General features: G+C 43.0%; 1 protein-coding gene across 3 annotated transcripts in view; it reads right to left on the bottom strand.

Annotated features, from left to right (window-relative positions):
• LOC147017197 (regulating synaptic membrane exocytosis protein 2-like) overlaps positions 1-17,724 on the bottom strand; it is a 352,541-nt gene that overhangs the window by 236,372 nt on the left and 98,445 nt on the right. For all 3 annotated transcript variants that reach the window (XM_085846651.1, XM_085846649.1, XM_085846650.1), the window contains exons 4-5: positions 11,703-12,183; positions 10,923-11,529 (exon numbers count right to left, since the gene is read on the bottom strand). In XM_085846651.1, the coding sequence (XP_085702777.1) occupies positions 10,923-11,529; positions 11,703-12,183 (1,088 nt within the window). The remainder of the gene's footprint in view (positions 1-10,922; positions 11,530-11,702; positions 12,184-17,724) is intronic.

Below are 17,724 nucleotides of genomic sequence, written 5' to 3'. Positions count from 1 at the left end.
CTGCAAGATCATAATTTTGAAGTTTCACATTGAATGATGCAGGGGTTCCAGAGTAAACATTATTTCATATTTTTCCTTCAATCCAACATGGCTGCCAAACCATGTGACCTACATGAAAAGGAGGTGAACTTTTTGTTCGTCATGGATGGGCAGTCATATCTGTAAAGTTTCACCTCAATCTGTTGAACCATTGCAGAGTACAAGACTTTTTATTTTTTTTTATTTTCAATCCAATATGACTGACGAACCATGTGACGTATGACATCATAAATTTAAATTCTGCCTCCAATGTAGTATGGGACAAGTCTGAAGACGACGATGGTTCACGAGCGGTATTTGACGATGTAGATTGTTTCAGAAGTCAAGGATGAGGCAATGTGATAATTTGTGACCAAGTTATAAAAATGATCAACATGATGTGGTACGAGTGACAGGTTATTAGCTGCAAAATGTCGAAAACCCGGTTTTGTTCAACAAGTTTAAAAATTTGACCTTTGCATAACCTTTAAAGGTCACAAAACAATGTTGTGGACATTAAAATAAGGAAACAGGATACGTGCTATAGCTTATTGGAGTTAGTTCGTCGAAGAAGGTCGAAAACCCGGTTTGATTCCCACAACTTTGAAAATTTGACCTTTGTGACCTTTAAAGGTCAAAGGTCAAGGATTATGACCTTTGGTGCAAAACTTCCTCTGGAACATTCCAGGAACAATATAACGTCATATAGGCTATATGGAATTTTGCACTCATCAGATTATCCATACTTTGATGAAATCAGCGTAAAAACAAATTTGAAGGGGGCGCCACGGGCAAGGTGTTCGAGATAGAGCAAAATGGTTTCAAGACTTTAGGTGGGGAATTACCTCAAGATTATGCATAAAAAATATTGTCATCCTAGCTCTCAAAGTTTGGGCGGTCGTATGATTTTTATGTCAAAATTCTAAATTTTCGAAGTTCGTGAACTTGTGACCTTGACCTTGTGACCTTGACCTTGGGATGAAAAAAAAATCGAGCTCCGTGGGGCTATGCAGGTGCCATTGGGCTAACCAAATACCGAAACCACTGCCAGATTCGACAAATCCCTCGGAGAAGATGGATTTTTATGTCAAAATTGCCATTTTCTAAGTTCGTGACCTTGTGACCTTGACCTTGGGACGAAAATGAAAAATCGAGCTCCGTGGGGCTATGCAGGTGCAATTGGGCTAACAAAATACCAAAACCTCTGCCAGATTCAACAAACCCCCTTGGAGAAGATACAAATTGAAATCGGCTACCCCCTAAAAACACAATTCAAAATTTTCTAAGTTCGTGACCTTGTGGCCTTTACCTTGGGACGAAAATGAAAAATTGAGCTCTGTGGGGCTATGCAGGTGCCATTGGGCTAACCAAACCCTGAAACCCCTGCCAGATTCGACAAACCCCTCGGAGAAGAAAATTTTTTACGTCAAAATTCGCAATTTTCTAAGTTCGTGACCTTGTGACCTTGACCTTGGGAGGAAAATGAAAAATTGAGCTCCGTGGGGCTATGCAGGTGTCATCGGGCTAACCAAATACCGAAACCCCTGTCAGATTCGACAAACCCCCGAGGAGAAGATGCAAATTGACATCAGCTATCCCCTAAAAACACATGTTTTTTGGGCGTGGCTCTGCCCATAATGGGCGCACCACACCCATTTTCAGGAACACACAAGTAGATCATGATAGAAACCTCTCACCCAAATTTTGTCAGGATCGGATCAAAACCCACGGAGCTATGCTCAGGACAGACAGACAGACAGACAGACAGACATACAGACAGACAGACAGACAGACAGACAGACAGACAGACACACAACAATAACGAATATAGTGGTCACTTATTTTTTTCGTGAAAATATTTTTTCGTGAACCAATAATGCATGTTCTGTTTTGTGTTAATCAGATAAGGTGCGTTTTTCTATCCAATATGGCTGCCAAACCTTGTTACTTGTGACATCATAATTTTATTGTATATGCAGCCATGGCATTAGATGATCGTTGCAAAGTTTCGCTTCAATAGGATAAGTGGTTCCAGAGAAAACAGTATTTAATATTTTTCTTAAATCCAATATGGCTGCCAAACCATGTAACCTATCAATTATTCATTAACAAATGTATATCCCCCTTGTCTTGGAGAATATGTGTGTAAAGTTTCCCCTTGAGCTGACCAGCCATTCTGGAGAAGATGTTTGAAAGTTTTATGGTAAATTCAATATGGCCGACAAACCATGTGACCTATCAATTAGAAATTAACAAACTTTATCAAGCATGTCTGGAGGAAGACGTGTGTAAGGTTTTGCCTCAATCTGTTCAGCCGTTTCGGAGAAGATTTTTTTAATATGTTTAAAATTTTCAATCCAATATGGCTGATGAACCATGTGACCAAAGACATCATAAATTTACATTCTGCCTCTAATGGGGAAGGGGATCAGGTAGATGAAGTTTCGTGTTAATCAGGTAAGGTACGTTTTTCTATCCAAGATGACCATCAAACCATGTGACTTCTGACGTCATAATTTTTACCCTATATGCAGCTGTGGTGGTACATGATAGTTGTCAAGCTTTGCTTCGATAGGTTAAATGGTTCCAGAGAAAACATTATTTAATATTTTTTTTCAATCAAATATGGCCACTAAACCATGTGACCTATCAATTAGAAATTAACAAACTTGTAAAAGGATGTCATGGGGAATGTGTTTTAATAAATTAATTAATAAACAGAAGAAAAACAATAGGTTACCCAGCCTTGTCGGCTTGTCCTCACTGTGAGGTCTGAAGGCAAAAGCAATGTTATAATGCACTGAAATTTGAAGTGCTGTCAAAATGACATTTTTTTTGAGTTGAATGCGGCCACACCGATAATTATTGAGTAAGACTAGTGTAAGAGAAAAGGTGAGTGGTGCACCATCACGTGGTGATCCCGACACTTATCCACACAAGGTAAAAGGATAGACCGGCAAGAAAGCCTCGAGGTATGCACGCTCGCCTCTGAGCTCTCTCGGCCTGGTTCGAATCTCGACCCAGCTATAAACTGTCGTCCTTTTTTTCACAAGGCAGCGTGTCGTCCCATCTGCCAGCATTAATTGGTGAACGTTAAAGATCAAACAGCGTCCTTCGCGGAGAGTCAGCGAGCTATCACTGGCACCCTGGCCAAATTCCAAATTCCTGCTCTGACCTACAGGGGGCACACGACACATCAGCAACACAGCTGCATCACCAGCAAATGATGACACCTGCAGCCATGTGCTGCGGTACAAAAGTGGCAAAGGATATTAAATGGACGTCATTGTGTCATTTAATCCATCAATAATGCCTTTTCTCTACATCCAACATAACTTTCTTATCTCACAGACAACTCCAAAAGCACCATTTAAATCATTTTTGGCATCTCAGAATCTATTCTGTAACTCACCAGTTATGATTTTCATTAAGAAAATGTATCCTCCTGCTTGTCGTGCATCAATGGATGTCCATTATTTAGGTCGGAGAAGATGCCCCCAGACTGAAGATATTCAACGTCAGAAACTATCCATTTTCTGAAAGATCGCATCACACACCAAGGTAGGATGCAATCACTATTTCTGACAATGGGATTCCTTAATCCTCTGCCACCAGGCCACGATGTCGTATTACCCGTTAAGAAGGATTGCACGAATAAGAGGGAAAGATGTGGTTGGTGCGGAATTGCAGGTCGAGTTGTGCCTCGAGTTGCACCTTGAGCTTTTTTTTTTTTCTTATCCAGTAGTTTGTCTTATTAATAGAAACAGCCCATCTGAATTCCAAAAAGCATGGGATGTGGGAAGATGTTGACATTTCCAATTTGAGAAATACAGTAACAGAGCAACTGGTCTCAGCTTTCCTTACCAAGACTCGAGAGCAATATTCCGCTTACTTTCTCCGCAGCATCCATCAATGTCACGTCTGAGACGCTCTCCGACTAGGACAAACCGATTTAGAGGTGGCATTGCAAACAAAAACAAGACGTAACAAAGTGAAGCCAAATGCCAATTTGTCAAATGATGCAGAAAATGTGATTACTAATGTGCAGAGCTGAGTGGCAATGCATCCTGCATCCAATTTCTGTGAACACAAACTCGCAATATAACCCTTTGCACTCTTACCGACGCTGCGATGACATTACTGCATGCAGATCCAGAAAACTGTGAACTATGGGTACAAATTAAACTACCAATCACTTAGTTATGCAAGTTTTAAGGATTTAAAAGGTTCCTTCATAAAATACCAAGGAAGTACTGTACTGTACATTGTGCACCTCTCGCATCGAATCAACACATCTCTGATAAATGCTATTGTGCAATCGGCCAAACAATGATACCGCTTGGTTGGCAAAATGCATTTGTAGTCTCAACCAACTGCAGGGCATGAATTGAATCAAGGTTTCTGGGGGTGGGTGGAAGTGGGGAGGGGGGTGGGTTGAAGGTGAGAAAGGAGGGAGGGGGGGATCCACTATGGCAACAACAGAGCATTAATGCAAATCACTAGGGCCATAAAAAGCAACCATAACTAGCACAAGAACATCGATCTTCACCACAAACAGAACCTCCTCCTTCCTCATCAATATACCACTGTTACCATGGCCACCACTCCAAGCTTCTCTACTGCCAGAACAATCAAACAGACAGCCGTTAAAGGCATCCAATCAAGGTGAAGGGCAACTACACGGAGACCTGAGCTCCTTCACAACTGACATTGTAGGGATGGCCCACTTGAAAACCACGAATTAAATTCAGGACCTTCTTTGACTTAAGCCTTTGGCAACCATCGTTTTTCATCGGCAGCATGAAGGAGAACAAAAAATGTAGGCCAATGACTTGGCTGTGGATTCACTTCAGACCATGTCGCTTCGTTACTGAGCGTATGTATGCATGAACCAAACAGCGCTCCAAATGCAAGGCCAACAATGGCACATTATTCTGAGCGAGGAATTTAAATGAACTAAAAATCACAAGGCAAGACAACTGCAGCTCAAGATTTTTCTCACACGAGATAAACAGCCAGCAACGCAGATTTTGCATTTGCGAAGGAAAATTTCACAGCATCCAAGGATGAGCAAATTACATGCGTTGTGCAAAGAATGGTGTTGTGGGAGGAAGGGGGAGGGGTGGTGGCAGGAGGAAAGGGGACAGGGGATGTGCCAACCACCAACAACAGTGCATAGAAGGTACTGTACAGTTGGTGAAAAAAGCCAGAAATAAATAAATGAATACATCTGTCATTGTATTAAGTGAAAGTGATTGTGGGGTATGGTGATGGCCAAGAGGTAATGAAAATGGACTGGCATCCCAGAGCTTGTCAGTTCACATATGGCTGAAATCAGTGATTTTTATGAAAGATTTCGATTCCAAGCTTCCAGAAACTGAGCTAATGTTGGGAAATATTACCATATTGCTATTTGACTGTTGAGAGAAATAAAACCCAGCTGGCTTGTTAATGGTTGCAATTTTCACAGATTGCTTCATATGATCTATGTGCCATGCCAATCCACACATTGTGCTTGAATATTCATGCCATCAAACTATGAGTCCAGAAGATAAGTGAAATATTTGGGGGAATTGTTGTGCCTTTGATGATACAAGCATGAACTTTGGCACACCGTTAGATCATGCCCTAAGGAAGATATTTAGCTATAGGCCCATCGCAGAATTGCCCTGTGGCCAAAATGGCGGCCATTTTCCAAAATGGCCACCACCGGTTGTTATTTTACCAGTTTCTCAGGTTCTAGACCAGCTAGGATATTGATTCTGGTGGCTAATCGTACATTTTCAAGGATGAGGAATGCAGTGGTACTATTTATAACATACTAGCAACTACCAAACTACATATATCTAGCATTCAGGGAATTAAATAATAGCAAAGCCATCAAATATTAGTGGAGTTATACACATTTTCCGGAATTTCAGACTCGGACCATGAGTTGTGTGCTGACCTCATAATTATGTTTATGTGTATTCATATATTTTCCTGCATATTCAAAGAGAACATCATAATAATGTCACAATGATAATCTGTGTTGTTAGTACAGCTTTTGTGTACTTGTGTACACCAAGTAACAATGCCTAATCTGCATGTATATCTGTATGCTTTCAGTTGACCTGGACTGTGACTGTGGTGGCAGCCAACTTATTTTCCTGGAGATTTCAGCTTATGGTAGAATGGTGGTGGTATAACTAGTACATACTGTTCTCATATTATAACTAGTAGATACTGTTCTAAAGTAGCGTAATGCATAGGGACAATGGCCAAACTATACAAGGTGGTGGACCCTGATGAGCCGAGCTCATCAGGTAAACAGTGCCCGACCACAGACTGGAACAAATGTGTTCTGTGTCAGGAAGACACAGATGAGATGCTGAAATGTCCATATAATTCAGCACATGGCACAGATGTGGCAGGATACAGGACCATAGCTGAGCATGTTGTCGCATTCGACAAGATCAGTTGCCTGCCAAGAACACTAAAACTGTCACAACTGGATGAGGGTCAGGGCATCGAGGCAGCATTCCAGGTTCACAAAGCCAAATGGCATGACTCTTGCAGACTGCAGTAGAACAAAACAAAACTTCAGAGAGCTGAAAAGAGGAAAACACACCACGATGATGACCCAGAACCCCAGAAGTTCAGCCGTCAGAGCATTGAACGTGAAACTCATTCAACAGAGACATGCTTCTTCTGTGGCAAATCTGCAGCAAGAGATGCTTTGTGTAATGCATCAACATTCGAACTTGACATTCGTGTGAGGCAGTGTGCCCTCAAACTACAGGACAAACACCTCCTATCCAAACTCAGTGTTGGAGATCTCATTGCCCAAGTGGCTAAGTACCATGCTCAGTGTCTTGCCTCTCTGTACAATAAAGCGAGGGACACAAAGGCACAATAATCTAATGTAAACACTGTTAACCATGGAATTGCATTCGCTGGACTTGTCGCCTTTATTGAGGAAGTGAGCATGGACAATATGGTTGCACCAGTGTTCAAGCCAACAGACATGGTGAATCTGTACAGTAACAGGCTGGAACAACTGGGGACACAGGTGACGGGGCGTGTACTCTCCACTAAACTCAAGAACAGAATACTGGGTTACTTCCCAGACATGGACGCTCACAAGCAAGGTCGTGATGTGGTGCTCGTGTGCAATGAGGATGTTGGTGCTGCATTAGGGAAAGCATGTGAGCACGATGCTGACAATGATGCAGTTCATCTAGCCAGAGCTTTGATAATCTAGCCTTTGAAGACGTTACTCGAGCCTTCTGTGCCTTGGCTGCCACCCCAGACACCATAGACAACTGGATGGAGTCTCTGGAGCGATTCGTGGTATTGCTCTATGACCGCACTAGCAGCCTGGAATCAGTCAATCAGGCACGCAATCAGCTGTTCACCCAGAAAGGTAGAGATATTGAAGGACTCCCTCCAACACAAGCAGCACTGATTCAGCACACAAAGAGGGCTGCCTACCAAGCTGGTCACTGCTGGGGACAGATGATGGTTGCAGTCCCAGAACTCCCATCCCCAGGTGACTGGGGGTGGAAGAAGAAGGACACAGGTGGATGGGAAGTTCACTGGACCACACTGCCAGAAGCGACCCAGGCCTGTCGAGAACTCATACACTGTGGATGCAAAAACGGGTGCAGAGAACAGTGCAAATATGTCAAGGCAGCACTTCAGTGCACTGCCCTTTGCCACTGTGGTGGACTATGTTCTCAAAACTAACATTACATTTCATCGAAAACCTGTAATATTACCATGGAAGGCCTTACCTGGTTAATAATGGAAGGACTGTCGTAGGCTTGCCCTCACCACTTACATGTCAAACAACAATGGGACATGCACTATTGATTTGCAAGATACAGCATAATCTCATGAACTGTGTGCTCGTATAAATAAACTACCAAATATTATAAAGCAAACATTTTGAAGACTGCATTGTACTCTCATGAATATGTCACAGTTTCAAAACATGTACATGTATAACTCCACCAATATTAAATGTGTTTATAATTTCACTGTTATTTATATCCCTGAAAGATTGATATATGTAGTTAGGTAGTTGTTCGAGTAGTTATAGCATGTTGTAAATAGTACCACTGCATTCCTCATCCTTGAAAATGTACGATTAGCCACCAGGATCAATATCCTAGGTAGTCTCGAACCTGAGCTACTGGGAAAATAACAACCGGTGGTGGCCATTTTGGAAAATGGCCGCCATTTTGACCACAGGACAATTCTGCGATGGTCCTATAGCTAAATATCTTCCTTCGGGCATGCTCTAACAGTGTGCCAAAGCTCATGCTTGTATCATCAAAGGCACAATCCATTCCCATATCTGCCGGACTAGATTTATGCCATCAGGCTTCACGTGGCATCACTAAAAACCCACCTCACTAAATATTTTAAAAGTGTCCATCATCATCATCATCATCATCATCATCATCATCATCATCATCATTTTATGGCCATTTCCACGCTTGCATGTGTAAGCCAAGAGCACGTGTAAGTCCACATTAAAAGAACAAACTTTGGTACATCACGAGTGATGAAGGTTGTGATCATAAGGTTCCAAAACACTTTCGCCAAATGCTTTGTGGCTGATGGTTGAACCCATTATTTTTTGGAGGTTTTTAGGTGGTCGGTTTCACCACCTTTATTGTTTCCTTCAGTGACAACAATTGGTTTCGGGTTATAAAGCTGTTGATCGCTTACAAGTTCAAAGGCGTATGCAAGCTCCGTCGACTCGAAGCACACAATTATGTGAAAGATGTGCATCATGGAATTGTTCACACAGTTCCCATGAAATTAACTTGTTGGATGTTCTCATTCGCACATAACTTGATTATACAAATGTCTTCTGGTGCGCATGTGATGATGTTTGTGGCAATCTTGGGTTTACACTTTCTCAGCTGCCAGACCGGTTTCATTGCTTGTTGAACACTTGTCAAAAGGGGTCACCAACATTGGTGTTTCCTGATTATGATCGGTGGACGTAACACGATGTGTCCATGGGGCACATGATAGTGCCCAAACACAATCGGGCCTCACCAGTCACGGTCAGTAGGACATCTTTCTAACTCCCGACTCACTGACTGACTGACTGGTATTAAAGATCAGTGCCTTCCGGGTGACGTACAAAGCTGAAATTTTCTTTGTTGATAAACATCGAAGCCAGTACACCGGGGGGGGGGATCATAGAATGGTTGGACAACATTCATAAATGAAAATATAAATAAATGAAAAAAAAATGAAAGAAATGCAGGTGAGTGACCTGAGACAATGTGGATGCACACTAATTTTGTGTGACATCAGACTTCGAAGCTGATATACCAGGAAAAATCACAGAGCCATCAGAAAGCATCGACAAATGAAACTATAAATAAATGAGGAAAAAATTTTTAAAAATATATGAAAACTCGAATGCAGGTGAGTGACCCAAGACAATGTGGAAAGTTGATTCGTATGCTTACACACTGTGTAAGCACACCACCTTGCTTATATATGTATGTATGTGTATATATATATATATATATATATATATATATATATATATATATATATATATATATATATATATATACATACATACTTCTTCTTCTTCTTCTTTCGGCTGCTCCCGTTAGGGGTTGCCACAGCGGATCATCCGTATGATCCGCATAGTGATTTGGCACATGTTTTACGCCGGATGCCCTTCCTGACGCAACCCTGGTCGCCTCTTACGACACAGGGATATGGTATACCTATTTTAACCGGGGTATACACCGGCCCAGTACACTGGTACTCATTTTGCCAACCTCGGAAGGATGACAGGCTGAGTCAACCCCCTGGTGTATTAATTCAGTGGCTCAACGGGGCTTGAACTCAGGACCTCTTGGATCCCAAGCCGCTGCCCTAACCACTGCGCCAACACCAGGCATTATATATATATATACATACATACATATATCGTTAATGACAAAATGTATAATGCACAATCCCGTGAGATTGACAGACTGACGAGTGTATTATTACATCCGACATTTTCCACCATAAAAGTACACTTCAACCATGACCCCTTTGCATACATATTTCAAGTTTCGGAAGAATGACTTAAGAGGTCTTAAACAATGATGACTCATTCAAAATTTAACCCCCACAAAAAAAAAAATTAACTCCTGCAGACTTTACATGATGCAAAAATAGTTTTGGGATTTGCTGTTTATTTCTGCAACCCTAGATACATTCTCATCTATCTTCTCAAAACAAATTATATTGCATCGAAATACAAGGAAAAATAATCTGACAAACCGACATAAGCAGATTTTGACATCGGCCTACATTCCATGTATCCCCAGGAAGAGGTTAATTGGACCTCATCACTACAACTTTATCCCAGATCGTTTGGGGGGGGGGAGGGGAGGCCGTAACTCAATGCTACAAAGGTTGTGTCCTGAAACACACGTTTGGTGCAAATTGGGTTGCCAGGGTATTGTGATGACGCATCTCAAAACATGATGATGTGTGAAACAAGTCACCTATTGGGATTATGAAGATTCATTTGGGATTGAAGGATATGATTTGCTGTTTGGGTATAGCACAGCACTGCTTTGGAATACAAAGAAGTGAAGACTTGATTTCCTGGAGAAAACTCTGAGCCAAAGCAAAGTGTATTCATAAGTTGGGGAGACCACAATGCTTGTCTACCCCATCCCACAAACTCCTCCCCTCAGTCAGGGTCTGCATATATGATATCACAGCTCACAGCAAGCTCAGCACAATATCCCAGAACAACTTGCTCTTGGTATGACTGGATAACATTACAAAAAGCAGAAATTATTCTTTCACTTTTATGAATAGATTGGGATATTACATAAGCAACATAAATGAGATATAAAATAGCTACCAAGCTTGTCACTCACTGCGCATCGGCCGAGTGTGTAGCTTCAAGTCTTCACAACTCGTAGGTTCTGGAGTGGACACCAACTCATCATCTGAACTGCTGAGAGTAAGTGGTCGTCGTCGTCCTCCTTTCTTTAGCCGGTGAGATTTTGGTGGGGTCCTCATCATCTCGGAGGCATCCAACCTCAAAGAATCGTTCCTGAGGATCTTTTCATATTTCTCTCGCTTGGAACGCCGAAGAGGCACTGGAGAATTTTGGACACCACAAATGGTGTTGGAGGCTTGTCCAGCTTCTGCATTAATTAGGCCAGCAGACATTGATGAGGCTTCATGGCCACGCAGTTGTACCTCAGGCAACCGCCGCATTTTTGTTTCAACCGTTGGAGGCTGTCTTGCATAAGACCCAGGCCCGGGCCGAGGTAAGGCCATACCATCTTGTTGCGGCATACACATACGCTGTATTCTTGAAGGCTCAGTCTCTGCTGTGCTTGTCTTCTGCTGCTTAACCACAGCATCAACCATAGGATGCCGAGTTGTGTGTAATTCTTCTGGATTCTTCTTCGCTTCATGCGAAACATCCTCTACAGCAGCAACAGTTGGTAAGTGATGCTGAGTCTCCCATTCCTCCTGCACAACAAATGGAAAGCCAAATGGCATTCGCCGGATATAATATGGTGGAGGAGAGCTGAGCTGTGTGGTTAAATGTATTAACAAAACCTCAATATTCACAGCAAAAGACAACTTGCACAGTAAGCAAAGCATTATTTTGCATAATATTTTTCTATGATGTTTAACCTTACCTCTTCCTGAGCTTGGATGGGTAATGGGGACCTGTTGACAGGCTTCCAACTGGTCTCTGAGGTTACCTCTCCATATGAGGTAACCTGGCAACTTGAACAATCAAAGGGTCCCAACGTGTTTGCGTCGTCCAATGCTGTTTGGGTCTCCAAACTGCTTTGGCTACATCCAGATTGCACACTTTCAGGCAAAGCTAATGCTTCTTGTGGTGTTGGATTATCTTGCCAACTTACCACCCGCCCGTACTGTGTATTCTGACCCAGCTTTGAGTTGCTCGGTGCATCAGATACAAGGCTTGTCTGGTCTTGTGCTTCACCAAAGCTTTGTGCTTGTTCAGAACCAAGAGTTTCTCGTTCAGAGATAAGAGTTTTTCGGATCTCCTGGCCACTGGCAGGATTAGCTCGAATCTCTGGATGTGGATCACGCACATGAACCAACGGATTTGTTTGTAACCCCAATTCACAAGCTGAGACGGGCCTTCGCCTGAGGTGGAATGTAGGAAGAGAAAAGATGGAAAGACAAACATAAAAAAGATAATGGAAGTATGAGAAATAAAGAAGAAATAAACGGTGAAAATGCAACAAGGAAAGTGGAAAAATGAAAATCGGGATAGAAAATAACAATATCATAAACAAGAGCGAGAATTGCTTTTGCAATACATGTCCCCTTCCGATGTGAAATTTTCGAAGCCCAAAAAGGGTGGAACTCTGTGAAAAATTGACAAAACGCCTGAAACTCCAACTTGTTCTGCAACTTATCATAATAAAGCCATGTACCAAGTTTCAGTTGAATAAGTTAAAGAGTATGGGGGGAAAAAAAGTCTGGAAAACCACAGGTGGGATGGACAGACGGACGGAGAGCAAACAGATAGTCCCCTCCATTGAAACCGGTAGGGGACTAATAAATATTGAACTCGAGGGGCAATCGGTAGAGCACATACCTCCGCCATGCAATGCCTGATCCAGTGGAACATATTGAGCCCAATAATTTTTTGAAATATCATGCCATATATCGTTTTCAGCCCCATCTCTCAATGGTGAAGAATCACTTTACAAGGATTTACAAGGAATTAAGGAACAGGAGGAGGCCATTCGGCGCATCATGCCTGCACCACACCAATACTAGATTTAATTAATCCGTCAATACCCCTTCCCTTCGTGGGCAGCCTTTTGGCTGCGACACTGGTACTAATTTCGCCGACCTCGGAAGGATGACAGGCTGAGTCAACCCCCTGGTGTTAATTCAGTGGCCAACGGAGCTTGAACTCAGGACCCTAGGATCTCAAGCCACCACGCTAACCACGAAGCCAACACCAGGATTGAGCCAACACTTTAAAAACGAAATAATTCTCGTTTCCGGATCCGGATTTGGATCTTCACCAAAATTGAAACAGTTCATCCTTGTCACACACCCAACATGTCCACCAAGTTTCAGCCGAATCCGTGCACAACTTTTTGAGATATCGTGCTATATATCGTTTTTGGCCCTACCTCTCAATGGTGAAGAATCACTCAAAAAATTGTAGCAACCAGATCCGGATCCGGATCTTCATCAAAATCAAATAATTTCATCCTTGTCACACATCCAACCTGTCCACCAAATTTCATCTGGATCTGTCAACAACATTTTCAGATAGCCTGCACATAGACGGACAAACAAACAGACACAGAGAGGGGTGAAAACAAACTCCTTCCACCTTCGGTGGTGGAGGTAAATATTGTGCTGGACCTTTTAGATCCTGTCATGTCATTTGCAAAAGTAGGCCATTGGGTTAGTATCCTGGCACAATTATACATTTTCCTTGCAAACCAGAGCACGATTGTCCAAGGAGCGTACTTGAAGAGGAGGAGGGATTTCCACAGAGCACAAACCGAGAATGAGAGCCGAGCACATTCGAAGCCGCCAGCGGAATATATAATATGCCTCAAAGCACTGGACATGGAGTCCATGTCCCAGTGGGTGTGGCCATGCCACGTGAAGGCCAATCCCCACCAACCTCGTTTGGAACCCGCCAGGCTCATTGGTCCCAGACCTCGCCGGCTTCACTTTCTCCACGCACTCGCCAGGCTGGAAATGACTCATTCGTCCTCAAGACCGGTCATGGAGTGGAGCTCCCGACTTAATATGGGGGCAGCATTTCATCACTCTCCATTGGCTGTGCAAACGTCCTGGAGAGTCGCAAATGGTTCCCTCGGCAGTGCGATGGTCGCCGCCAACAGGTAGGAACAACAGAAATTCCAGCACAGATTTGCACTAGACGATAGCGAGCTTGGCTGGTCGTGATGCTCTGAGCAGGGCAAAGTGGTGGCCCTGAACGTGTGTGATGGTGGTTGCTGTCGTCAATCAAAGGCAAGTGATTGAGATTGTGGCTGAAGCGGTGTTAGAGGTGGGAATGACACTTGGTGGAAGATTGCTGTCGAGAAGGAAGTATTGGCTGAGGTACGGTGGTTGAAAGGCGGTTGTTGTAGTCTTGTGGCATGGAGGTGGCTGTGGTGTTTGTGGATGGAGTGGGGTGGTTGAAGTACGATGGGATGAACCGCGGTGAATCTAGCCAGCGAGTGTAGAGATGAGAGCGAGCCCTGGAATGTGAGCTTGTATGAGGTGGTTTTTAAAATGATTTTATCCAGTGTGCTGTAGTGATTGTGGTGGTTGTCGGGAGAGTGTTGTGCGGTTAGAGGTGGTATGGCGGTTGAGTTTGGACGAGCGATTTGAACCGTGTTTTGGCGTGGATATGCAAATAAAGCAGCAGGCATGGTTCCTTGCATCTTTATGGTCATGGTGTGTATCCCTGATTGTGGTTTTAAAGTAAAAGACAGAAAAATGGGGAGAAAGTGGGGGGAAAAAACCTACCTGAACCCTACACAATGCAAACGACCCATAATCCCACTTGACATAAGGGAAGGACGACCTGGACCGAATACCAATGACATAACTATCACAGGAAGTGCTATATGCTGTGTGCCATTGCCATGGGGGAGCGCCGGCTTTGCAGAACCACGACAATATGCTTGTTCACCCATCCATCCATCCATCCCACTGTGTATTAAGCTCCTTTCACCCATTGGTTGGACAGGTTTCTTGACTTCACCCACAGTGTAACCTGAAAAATCATATGGCCATCATTTTGGTGATATGTGAAGCCAAAGACATCTTTGGAGTTGCCATATTAACAATCACTATGCCCCCCCCCTATAAGTTTTCCATTCATTGTAAAACAACCAAAGCGACTGTTAAAAGGATCTTAAATGACTCATACAGGGACCATAACACCCCTGTCATTATAAAGGAATATGTCAGAGGGGTTCCGGGGATCGCCTGAGAGCGTGAAAGAAAAGATCCATCATTATTTACTTTTACGATGTGTACATATGCATCAGGAAGAAGATAATTGGCTTTGGGTCATTTATTGGCACAATTAGGTTGGCTGCTCAAGGTCACTTCAGGGTTGCAATTCCACGGGGTTTCCACATATCTTGTGGGACTGTGAGTTGGACAGGCGACTGTGATGAGCCACGCCATATCGGAGCCATACTCTTGCTGGGGGGATGATGGGACAAAGTTGGGAGATTGAGGCTTTTGGGGGGATGGTTGGGGACTTTTGATGGGAAGGGAGGAGGAAGTTAGGGATGTTGTGGTGGGGGGAGGGGGGAGGTTGTTTGAAGGCTTAGAATGGGGAGGGGATTGAAGCTTTAGGGTTCGGGTGGAGAGGGTTGATGACTTACGGTTTGTGAGGTGGGGGGGGGGCATTGAGGACTGTTACATTTTACAATGCGTGGATGTTCCACAGGTCCCTGCTGGTCAAATCATATTCTTACTTTCCTTAATACAGCATGTACGACAAAGACATAACTGAGGTTTTGTATCTTTGACAAAAACAAAGGGTCATGAGAAGAAAGGCAGTCTCCCTGGAAAGGTGGTGGCAGCAGAAAGAGTAGATAGGTTTAAATTGGAATTAAACATAGGTACCAAGATGCATTGGTGATAGAGGGGTACAGGGATATTAGCAGGCAGGACTTGTATGTTGCTTGTGTGTGGATGCGTGATTGGTTTTGTGTTTGGTGCAGTGCAGGCATGATGGGCCGAATGTCCTCCTCCTACACCAAAGTTCCTTGTATATTACTGCAAGATGATTGATTTCATCAAAATTGATGCTGAGCAAAGGAATTTTTGTTTTTATCTTTAAAGTAAACAGACTTGGTAGCATAATGGTTAAAACATCCACAACGAGTCTGGGAGGTCAGTGGTTTGAACCCCGGGGCCGAGTCATACCAAAGACATTAAAAATGGTATGTGCTGCATCCTTGCTTACTGCTCAGAATTTAAAAATGATAGAGCATGGACAAAAAAAACAACAACACAGGTTGTCAACCATTGCACAGACTTGATAGGCCTCATGGCCTCTTCCTGCATTTAACTTCGGACATGTAAAGGAACTCACGTTAAAGTGAAGACAGATTTGTGTAAAAGTGCCTCCACAATAACAACTAGTTGTTCTTAATCTCAAAAAACAATCTTTGCAAGTAAAAAAAATAATCGTACAAGTTACAACAGGAAGTGAGTGCAGAATGAAAGAACAAAGATATAAAACAAGTAGAGTAAGGTGGGGCAAGATATTGGCCCCTCCACCACCGTATTATGTACATCCTCCATGGCGACGCTTTTGTTCGATGCACTGAGCATTTTTTGTTCAGAATTGCCAGCCACACCGGAAAAGAGCCCTCTCATGCAATCATTCAGGATACTCAACATATAACCAGGAACGAGGAGTTTACTTTTGGGGAGAGGAAGGGGGCATCCCCATATTTATAATAATCGGCACATCAACCTTGATTGTCAAGGTGGACATTCCTTGAATTAGCTGATAATGTTAAAATAAACTGGACTTCTTCTGGCAATCCATTTGACCAAAATTTTTTTTTTTTCTTCAAAGACAGTAAAACGAAATTGAGAAGGTGTACTACGGGATGTTATACCTGAAAACTGCACGTCGACAACAAAACCATGGCACTGCTCAGTGATGCATCGGTCACTGCTGGCACATAACAGAATACAAGCTTACATATCCGATTCCAGATTGTATCCGATTGGGATTCTACATATCGGATTATATATATCCAAATCCGCTTGATGCACATGGATGCAAGGTTGTGATACAAAAATAAATGGCTTTAAAATCCGAACTGTTCTGTTTTTTTGTTGTTGTTTTTTTTTTAACAGGAACGAGGCTCATGGGAGAGTGTGGTGATGGAAGGTATGAACAATGAAATAAAAGACCAAATACGGAATTGGAACCATCAGGAGGAACCCAAATGAGCTAAGAGTGAGACCGTGTGGCAACAATTGGACACATTTCATGGCGGGGGAATGAATGAACAGGAAAAGAGGAGAGATAGAGAAAGGAGGAGGATGAGTAGAGGGTAGAGCAGGAGGGGGAGGAGGGGGGAGGATAAGTAAGAAGTGGAGGAGGAGGAGGAGGAGGAGGAGGACAAAGCACACCAGCTGCAAACCAATATTTATCATTCAGCGAAGCAACACACCAGTCAAGGCAATGTGATAAACCATTTCATCCACTGATGGAGCTTATCCAAACAGTCTCAAAAACAAACAACTAAACAAACAAGTAAACAAACAAACAAAAACACCACCACGTTGAATAGAGGAGGGGAGGGACGAACGGTCGGTAAACTTAACGCTTTCATCGTCAGACGTTTTTCCAACAGCTGCTATCTTATCCTGCCTGACCACCTCTCCTCTGAAAGCTGCCAATTTACTTGACCAGTTGCTAAGTGTCAACAACAGCTGTTGCCTTCTTGAGTCCAGCATCATTCTCAGTTGGAACAGACACTGGAATCAGTTATCTACCACTCTGATTGAAAACATGAGGGTGGAGTGCTGAACACAACCCCAAGACATCGAGTCTCTCGATAATTCAGGAAATGCTCTCCCTGTTCATATATAAATAAAAAAAATAAAACAAACTACAGAACAAGGAAGATTTCTACTTCATGACATATGGAAAGCCAT

The sequence above is a fragment of the Eptatretus burgeri genome, chromosome 11 (assembly GCF_056783735.1).
Source record: "Eptatretus burgeri isolate ZD-2024b chromosome 11, Ebu_testis_v1, whole genome shotgun sequence".
In the NCBI taxonomy this organism is placed as follows: domain Eukaryota; kingdom Metazoa; phylum Chordata; class Myxini; order Myxiniformes; family Myxinidae; genus Eptatretus; species Eptatretus burgeri.
The sequence above is the reverse complement of the archived record's forward strand: the minus strand, read 5'-3'. Positions and strand labels throughout refer to the sequence as shown.